General features: G+C 41.3%; 1 protein-coding gene across 2 annotated transcripts; it reads right to left on the reverse strand.

The window, feature by feature from the left end:
• Positions 1-83: 83 nt before the first annotated feature.
• On the reverse strand, positions 84-7,665 carry LOC114452083 (protein phosphatase 1 regulatory subunit 1B-like). Of its 2 annotated transcripts, none has more exons than XM_028431190.1 (6): positions 7,602-7,665; positions 7,329-7,490; positions 2,432-2,515; positions 2,034-2,109; positions 1,159-1,287; positions 84-1,078 (listed from the first exon to the last, which is right to left on the reverse strand). In XM_028431190.1, the coding sequence occupies exons 1-6, from the start codon at positions 7,608-7,610 to the stop codon at positions 945-947; spliced, it is 594 nt and encodes a 197-aa protein (XP_028286991.1). In that variant the 5' UTR covers positions 7,611-7,665; the 3' UTR covers positions 84-944. The 2 variants fall into 2 exon arrangements, with proteins under 2 accessions (XP_028286991.1, XP_028286989.1); XM_028431188.1 differs by having other exon boundaries at positions 7,320-7,490.
• Between the last annotated feature and the right edge of the window lie 2,800 nt (positions 7,666-10,465).

Here is a 10,465-nt window from a genome sequence, read left to right on the forward strand (position 1 = left end):
TACTTAATTTTGGCTTCAGATGCTCGAGTTCATGAAGTGGTAGCAAGCCATCCATGCAATCACACAACCACATAACGGCCTATTATAATTGTTTTATTAGCAACCAACACAAAACATCATTTATGTACAGGGTAATAATTCACTCTCACCATATATATGTTTTAAAAATAAATCTAATGTCTCTTCCTACTTAACATGTCCAAAACAGATCATTCTTGCTAATCACCATGTTACAAAAACCCTTTGCAAAATATAGTGCGGAAAAACTGTGCTGCATTATCATGATTAGTTGGATTAGTCTGAAATGATATAATCTGGTCTGCTGTGGCTGGGCTCAGAATATCTGTAATCCATCCTCCTTTTATTTCCTTGACCTTGCAACCAGATGTCTCAAAGACTTAGGAAAGCAGAGCTGAAGTTTGGAAACAGCACTGCAGCATCAGTCATATTAAAATATCATTTAATATCCGATCTATCTTCTGCACTCACTTAAAAGTAACAGTCTTTTTCTGTGTATCAGACATATACGCGTAATCATAATATACAGTATTTATAATGTGTTTGCTACCCTTTGTAACAAATACAGGTACTTTCATAAATGATGTGCTTCTTTCATTGTTGAGGAGTTGTAGCACTCCAGTCATGGACATGCACAATTTAAAATCTGACTCTTCTAACGTGGACTAACTTCAGAATTTAATGTGCAATTCTCACACTTGGCCAATTCTAATTTAGCGCTGGCTTCCTTTGCTGACTGAGACTTAATCTCAGGTTAAACTTTTTTCTACACGCCAGATCATTAATATTCTGATCCTTCTCAGTGACCTCTTGCGTGTTTGCCCTACCTTTTCCATGCATACTCTCACAGACCCATTCACTCATGCAGATACAAATAGTCCACACAATGCAAGTCAAATCCTCCATCACATTCCTCTCTTTATCAGTCATTCCCCCTTTCCTTCCTCTCTTTCTTTGGCCTCCTCTTTGTCCTCAGGGTGATGGCTGAGATCAGCACTTGTGGATGAACTTTCCAGCAGACCACACTGATCTCTGTATGGTTTGCTTTCTTCTCTTAGATCTGACACAATAGGAAATTCAAAAAGAAAAAGTCACAGAGAGAAACAATGATCATCTATCTGACTGTCCTATCCCACTCACCTGTAGCTGAGGCTGTTTGCTGGCTCACTTCCTCGTGTTGATCCTCCTCTTCTCCAGAGGATGACTCCTCTTTGTCTACAGATGCCATGTCCAGGGAGGACAAGTGGGCCTGTGCCATCCTTTGGACAGCTGAAAATACAAATCACTTTACAGCTCTACAGTATTTGAGGGAAGGATGCAGGGTGGATGGAATAAATGATTAAAATACTGTGTGCTTCATGAGTGAGATTGTATGTTTGCCAAGTTAAATTGTCCAATTGCCGAGCGTTTGAGAGAATGTGGGTTTTTATATGCATGTGGTGAAAAGTACAGTGCACATTTGGTGAGTAAGATTGTGGGTTCTGGGATTGGGATTGTGCATTTGGCAAACAATATTGTGCGTTTGGCAAACAATACTGTGCGTTTGATGAGCCAGATAATCTCACGATCTGGCCGGCAAGATCGTGGGTTTGGCTGTTTGACTGAAGAAATAACAACTTGATGAAATACACTACATATTTCCTACACATACTCACCAGTTATATCTGACAGAGAGAGTGTGTGTGTGTGTGTGAGTGTGTGTGTGTGCGTGACCATGTTGCAGCTGTGTGCCCATCCTATAATCCAGGATGATCCAGAACAGACCCACAGCTGTCTCTGCTCCTAATCTCACATAACACACATTCACATGCGCGCGCACACACACACACACACATACACACACAACTCTCACAGTGTTTTTTGGATATGCCAGTACTCCAGACGGATAGAGACCACATGGCAGTTGCCACAGCAGAATTAGGTCTCCCGAATTCTCTCATTTTGTGTCACTTGTTACATAAATTAAAACACATACGTGAAAACAAACACAAAATAAATGCAGACAGCACATTTACCTTTAAGTGAGGGTGGCTGGTAGGTGGACATGTGAACCAGTTTGGCCTTTAAAGCTCCATTTTCCCCAAGAACCCACTGCAGAATAAAAACATCTAAATCAGAATTGGAGTTAACTCTTTCATTCTAACCTCTGCTGTCATTACAAATTTGTTTTTTTCTGGAGCCCCAAAAGAAAATGTGTCATAAAGTGTTACTTTTATTGTTTATTGTATTGTTAAAAACAAAAGTGACTATGACCCTTAACTAGTGAAACCTGGCTGGCCACAAGTAACCTGACTCCTTAATGTGGCAAGTGTTATGTGTTTTTTCACAAAAATCTTTTTAAACTGAAACATGGCTCGCCTGCTTCTTTTGCTCTTTGTTGTGACTTGTAATAAGTGAACACATGCTGATCTACCTGATGTGGGCCACTGTCTTCCTCTGGTGATGGCGGGTCTGTCAGTCTGAATAGTGTGGCGGGTGTCGGCCTCCGGCGTCGAATCTTAGCAAAGAGAAACAGAGTATGAAACAGTGTTTTTCTGTATGAATTTCAGTGTATTTGCATGTGTGTGTGAGAGAGTGCGTGTATGTGCAATGCAAAACCAACTGTGTCCAAAAAACAAGAACAAAGAGTGACTATTAACAATCTGTTTTTTGTTGTAATGTCGGCAAAGGATTTGTTCTATGACATCTATGCAATGAGAAAATGCATATTATTACATAACACCAAGCAAAAGATTGTTGTTCCTGGATGGGATTACATTTTATCATAGATGGCGCCTGGATTATTTAAATTTGCTTTCTGGTTTATGATGCGTTCCATGATCCTTTGCAGGTAATCATTGAGGCTTTTCACTTCTGTTGATCACTGTGATCTCTCCTTCAAATATGTGGCAACTTGTTGTCTTCTGTGTGAAACAGAGTGAGTCACAGAAAGTATCAGTTATGCAACTGAGATGCAATATCAATATCTCAAACCGGTATCAGTCCTATGTCAAAAGAGCATTACGCAATTCAGCTGGCAAATAATGTGAATTCAAGTTGGTCATTCTTAATTTACTAATAAAAAAAACACTTAACTTGAGCTCACATGATATGATAACATTATGTAATATTAATACTACGTGACCAAATACGCCATGACACAACACGACACGATGCAACGTGTGACATGGTGTATGATATATGATATGATATGTGTGTCCTTGTAGTTTATCTCTTGAAATATGTAAGATATTCATCACTCTGCTGCCATGTGTTACGGCAATAAAAGTGTTACGAGGTGCGAGAGGCTGCCAAGCCAATCACAGCTGAGAGTGTGGGCATGAAATGTGTGGGCATGCTTTCACTCTGGAGTAACTCTTACAGCTTCTGCCTCCCTTTGTGCGGCAGATTCATAAATATTTATCATGCACACACACACAAGAGTTAAACATGCTGGCCATTGCTGGGGAAAAAGTGTTATCAATGTTTTTAATAATAAACATGAGTAGTTTTACATGCAAATCAAATCAAATCAAACTTTATTTATAAAGCACCTTTTAGAAAAAATCAAAGTGCTTTCCAGAAGTTAAAGAAAGAAGTTAAATCTCCCAGAAACAGACACCCCAAATACATACACACACACACACACACACACACACACACACACACACACACACACACACACACACACACACACACACCCATACCCACACACCTCTATTAGTTATATTACTTAAAAAAAATTAGAACACAATAACCCACACAGACCAAGGAAACACTGTCATTACTTTCACCAGGTTTTGCAGTGAGAGGAAACACTGATACACACACACACACACACACACACACACACACACACACACACACACACACACTTCAGCAGAAACCGAAAATCCCAGTTTGAGCACCTGTCTGAGAGCCTTTTCAGCCACGCTGACCTTTTCTGAGTGTTTTGTTGTGGTTAGCAGGTCAGGTACCTGCAGGTAAACATAGTATTTTCATCAGGTCCTTGTGCATGTCTGAAATGCCTGTTAATACCAATGTGGCTCAGTGATTTGGCACTAGAACACTTATTTGTTGCACCTAATTGTTTGCAGCAGCTAGTACACATGCAGAAAGGTGGTGGTAGATTTATGTCCAAGCTTTGCTATTTTATCACACCTAATTTATGAAGTCCTCTGTATTGTTGAGTGTACATGGGCAGCACTGGGATATAGAGATGAGCAGTTATTGGTGGATTGTGTACAATTTCAGCGGCTTAAGACCAACAAACAATAACAACCGGACGAAAAATAAACTACGAATGATTCAAGGGCTGAAAATGCTTGATAAATATTTAAAATTAAATTAATTAAATTAAAATTAAATTAAAAAGTAACTCATCATGGTTCGCACATTATCACCCTCCTGTTGACAGCTGAGAGACGAAGTCTACCCCAGGTGTGACTGACACACTACTGTTATTGTCAGCACAACAACAAAGAAACCGACTAAATTTAGGTGACATAGCACCATAACAGTTACATAGTAAGTTATTACTTCTTAATTAATTTGTGGTAGGTAGGATGACCTTCATGATTACATAACTTTAGTGCATCATTCCGGATGTGTATAATGCACACCAGGGAGGGACACAGTGACCTAAAGAGGCCTTTTTAAAGCTAAAATATCTCCTTAACAATTAAGACCACACAGTGAAAGCATAAATCCCTGCTGCTGTGTTCATACGATGCTTTCAATTGATTCACTGAATAATCCTTTGTCAGGTTGATTTGACTACAACATGTTCAAAAATTAAGACTGGTGACATTTGACTTTAGTTTTTTTCAGTGAGTAATTTGTTAAACTAGATCAGAGGGTGCACAGAGTCTGATTTTAGCACTTATTCTAATCAACTGGTGGTAGTTGAGCGAATGATGTGTCAGAGCGGATGGTAGATGGTATGCTGTATTTGTTGAATAAGACCCTATTTGGGCTTTTGGATGTGCTGTGGTGAAAATTTGCTTTTGACTTTAGCTGTCCTTGCCCTTGATTCAGGCCTCATCATCCACTGCAAATCTCTTTTAATCAGTTGTCTCCTTGGCTGATAATGTTTCTCCCTTTGCATCTTGCCTGCCTCCTGTCAGCTGTCTTTGTATTTTTTATTCCTTTTTGATTTTCTTAATCAAACAAATCTATACATTATTTCACAATAGCCCAGTTACATCTCGTGCACATGTGCAACAAAGGACTCCACATATCCTTGGTCCAACACATGCTTAAATATGTTGATTGCCAGTGACTCCCAGAATGATAGATACGGATGTTTTGACACAGGTAGTACAGCGACAATGCTTTTATACAGAAGAAAGTGTGGTGGATAATATGATCCAATTCAATTTAAACCCAGGAGCCTGAGTTTCATGTCCTTGCTAGGTTTAGACATCAAACGATCAGATATGGATGTTTAATTTAAGTTGCTTTAACAATTCAAACAACGACTGATAATTTCCCGGTAATGTCAGACCTATTTTCATACCATCATCATTTCAACTCATCATATAGGAAGTCATCAGGTACAAAACTGCAGGATTTCTTTAGCAGGATAATGCAACAAAGCAGTGGTGGGTCTTTCGCACTGTCACAGTCTTTACTGTAAAATGCTGTTTGTTTAGGCACCAAAACTACTTGGCAAGGTTCAGTAATAGGTGACACTTGGTGTGGGCACCATAACACATCTTGCCTGACCTACAAGAAAAGGAGAGACTGTTACAGCGCCATGGCTTCTGCTCCTAAATGTAAAATTTCATGAACATTGATGCTAAAGGGGTAACTAGTAGAAATATGAACCTCATACCATTTTGCATGTACTGATGGCGCAATGGTGGGGAGCAACTTAAACTTAGAGAATCTTGCCCAAGGACATACTGGTATGCAGTCACGGCCAGGAATTGAACCCATTGAGCAGTCACAGTTGCTGTTGTCTGTGTCTGTGACATTAAAGTGGCCTTAAAGACTATCTTTGTATTATTCAGCAGTCATGTTGGATGAAGTGAATCATTGACCAAATCCTAAGAATCCTTTCAGTTTATTTGTAAATATAGGACACATTCAAGTACATCTCAGGTCTAATTTATAAATCAGTAGATAAGTGATGCTGCTTATCAGTTACTGTACCAGGAATCCCTTTTCAGAGAGACCATGATGAGGGCAGTTCCGAGTCCTGGCTGCAGTAGTAGCCAACTGAAGATAAAGTAGAGAGGTTTTTGTTTTCTCTGTGCATTATAAACAAATGTAGCAGCTGCAATCATTCCTGTATAACAGAAACAACAGCAACTTCCCCTGGGATTTATAAAGTATTTCTGATTCTAATTGATTCCTCTCTTGTGTGGTCAGCAACAGGTGAATTAGTCACATTGTTGGCTATAAGAAGACCTTGGATATACTATGACAGTAGCTCATGAGCTGACAAATTGCCAGCTATTACACAGAAACCTGACACAACTCATGATAATGTCAATGACCATTCATGAGGGGAAGAGACTTAATAGCTGAAACAATGAGCAGCATTTGTAAGACCACAAGTGGGATGTAAACAACAGATGTGTGAAAAATCTTTGAGTACCCAGATATAGTTGATTTATTAGGTTATTTTTACATTCCAGCCTGAGAAAAACTTTCCAACCAGATGCCCTGTGAAATCCTCCAAATCCCCAACTTGGGGGAAATGTCAGACTTAGCACCTGGTCTCTAGTGAGATTTCCCTCCAGCGAGGTTAAGATTTGTGTCTTTTTAATATGGAATAAACACATGAACATCATTTGTTCCGGTCCTGGGTCCAAATTTGTGCTAGCTTTATGGGCTGGTAGCATTAATGCCACAGCACAGGCCACCATATTGTACCATGCACCACACCATGTTTCACTTGCTACGGCAAGATTAAGCATAAAATATTGATTTGTTTATTTTAACTTAACACATTTAACACCACTTGCTCTTTGTTCCATATTTGTGTGTTTTCATGTGCTTTATCCTCCCCCTGCTCCTCCTCCTCATCTGTTTATGAAGGGCAGAGATGTCTCATCACTTTTAAGGGCTCCAAAAAACTGCACGGCTAAGCTTAATCCCAGTGCTGCCCACAGAGCACTAATACCAACATCAAAATACACCGTTCTGCAAAGTCTTGCTCCATTAGTTATGTAACTGTGTCAACCTCAGATGCAGGGACTGATTCTTCAGATGCCCCAAAGGGAGCCAGCACTCACTTCTGTGTGAGTCATGGAGGAAAGTTCTACACACACATCACTCAAAATCATCCATCCACACCCCTACAACGCCCTCACCATCTCCACCTGTCGCGGGTCCAGCTGGGTGGGCACGGAGGAAGGCACGGAGAACTGGATCTTCCTCCTCGCGTCCTTGTCCGACTCTCGCTCCATCACCTCTGTCTCTGCGGGCAGCAGCGGGTCCATGGCATCCAGCCGGTCACCTCCGCAGCAGCCAAGCGCGCAACTCTAAAGTCCAAGTAGGATCAAGAATGATGTGACTGACTGAATAATCTGTAGTTATCACTTATAAACAGCCACTGCAAAAAAAAACATCTAAAGAAATTCAAAGTTAGTGACCAGTGGCATCCTTCTTTCTTGACAGTCCGCCTGGTGTCTGGAAGTGCGTTTAACAGCTTTGCCAGCTTCCGCCTCTCTCACGCCCCGCCCCTACCTCACTCACCACACACACGATTTTTTTTATGCTGTGTAATTTAGCGGGATCACACACACTTCCTTTCAGTGGTACATTTCACAACTCTCAGGTACTTTATTATTTTTGTCATTTGTGATGAGGTTGTGAAAGACTGAGTGGAATCAAGTGAACCTCCTCAAAATCCCTTTGTTTATGTTTAATTTATAGTATAGACATAGTTTACTGATGCATTTTTATCAAAAAGGACACTCTCTGACCTGTGCATATACAGGCTATACTGCAAATATATACTGAGGTTATTTGGGAATTTCATTGCCATGGCAACAGTTTTTCTGCGTGCAGGCAGTGCAGTGAGTGCATGCATGCGTTGGTGCGTGTGAGTTCTGTGGTTTAGGATGGCAGCATAGCCTGACATTTATTTAATATCAAGGAAATGTGATGAACGTTCCAAAACCTGTGTGTACACAAAGTGTTGGAGAGGATATTTTCATACTATAGACTGACCATTTGTCTGACTCAGCCAGTACTAAGGTGAATCTCTGGTGTGATGTCACAGCATTTTCTTCAAATGTCATCTATGGGTGCCATCAAAACAGCATTCAGACAGGTATATCAGTATGAAGGATTAACAAACAAATACCCTGAAGCTACTGGCTTATACAGACTCAGAATTCAGATGCAGTGTGTAAGGTGCCAACACGCTGGTGACCTCCGGAGGACTAATTAGAAGTTTAAGTGAAAACAGGCCTGGACATTGAAACTGTTTAAAATTATTGAATACATCAAATAAATGTCTCCCTGTTTATCTTTGAATTGTTTTTGTCTAAAATGACACACATAAAAGCCATGAACTCGAATCTGTCTTGCAGCGATTGAACAGAGGCTTTGTTGCCCTCTTGTGGTGAAAAGATGACATTCACCACAGCTCTTATCAAATCACCATGCAGAGAATCATGATTCTCTGCGTGTGTGCTGTGTGTGAGGATTTCTGTCATATGCAGGTTGCAGACGAAGTCTGTGCAGACAGAGTGAGCAAAGAAAAGCTTGTATTCATGTTTATGTGCTGTTACCTGAGGTGCAAGGCCGTAGCTACAGTAGGAGACAAGAGTATTGGCACCCCTGTCAATTTGACATGTTTTGCATGAAGCATTGGTTAATTGCAATGTTTTTATTGAAGCTGACAGACAGACACACACACTGACACACGTTTCCACCCTGACCCCCACACAGGCAGACACACACACACACACACACACACACAGACAGACACACACAGAGACAGACAGACACACAAACGTTTCCACCCTGACCCCCACACAGGCAGACACACTGACCCGCTGGTACTCCAGCTCCCTCAGGATGACGGGCCTCCTCCGTCAGGAGAGTGATTGCCAGCAGCAGCATTGTCAGTTTGTCCTGAAGGGCGATCTCTGTGTAGTTATTGGTACGTTTACGCTCTGATGTCGAGGTGAACCGCCTGAAGAGAGACAGGAAGTTCATCCATCTGGGCAGAATAATTAAAAATTACTTTTAATCAAGGTTACATTTTGGGTGAAATCAGCAAATACTAGTGTTTTAATGGTACACTCCTTTTACCAAGGAGAGAGTGCTTCATTTTATAATATATATAATTTAAGGTAATTGACACTAAGTGAGAGAGAGCTCATTGTTGCAAACAGTACCATACTGTATGGTGGATGGGACAGGTCTAGTAATCCAGGTGTGTACAGCATAACTGTGAGCCTAAAACATACATGCAGATTCCATAAGAGTGGAATAAACAGATGATATACATTTACAGCCAGGTACTGTGACAGTATTGTTACATCACTTTACACATTTATTCATTCATTCATATTTATACAAGATTTACAGAAATCACGAATCACGAGGGATGGTGTAGTCGGCCATGTTGGGAAGACCAGAAACCACACAGCAGCTCAGAGTGCTGCGGTCGACGTCCATGTCGGAGGCCTGAGACCACTCATTCGTCTCACTGTCATAGTACTCAACATTAGAGGTGGTGGTGAAGCCACTTAAACCCCCGACAACAAAGAGCCGGTCCTCAACTACTTCGATGCCAAAGTTGCGGCGGGGGGTCATCATGGAGGACACATTGTGCCAGGTGTTGGTGTGAGGGTTGTAGACCTCAGCGGTCTGCAGACAGCCTGTTCCATCGAAGCCACCAACCTTTGGAGTCAAAGATGAGAAGATGCATCACTTATCAATTCAATTGTCACATACCGCTGTTAAAAGCTGGTCACAGATTTCTTTCATGCACTTACTGCATAAACACGGTTGTCGTATGCAATGACTCCTACTCCACTGCGCCGGCTGCTCATGGGAGAGATTAAGGTCCACTGGTTGGTCTCTGGGTTGTAGCACTCTGCTGTTTGCAGTTGCTCATTCCCATCAAATCCACCACATATATAGATCTGAATACAAAAGGGGGGGACAATAAGAAATTGTCATTTTTGTTGGCTCAAACTGGCAGCAGTGTTTTGTAAACAAATGTTTCTGTTTTTTGTTATGTTCCATTGTGTTCCACCCACCTTGCCATTGAGTGCTGTGCAGCTGGCACGGTTCCTATGCTCATGCATGGGTGCAATTTCAAGCCACTGGTTGGTTTCTGGCTGGTAGAACTCAGCATTGCTGAGATTTGTGTGATCATCAGAGCCTCCCATGGCATAGATGCACCCGTTCAGCACAGTCACACTCACATAACCGCGCCGATAGTGCATCGGTGCCACCTCTTGCCATGTCCGTGAGCTCAGGTCAAACCTGCGCA

Source organism: Parambassis ranga, chromosome 19 (genome assembly GCF_900634625.1).
Source record: "Parambassis ranga chromosome 19, fParRan2.1, whole genome shotgun sequence".
Classification (NCBI taxonomy): domain Eukaryota; kingdom Metazoa; phylum Chordata; class Actinopteri; family Ambassidae; genus Parambassis; species Parambassis ranga.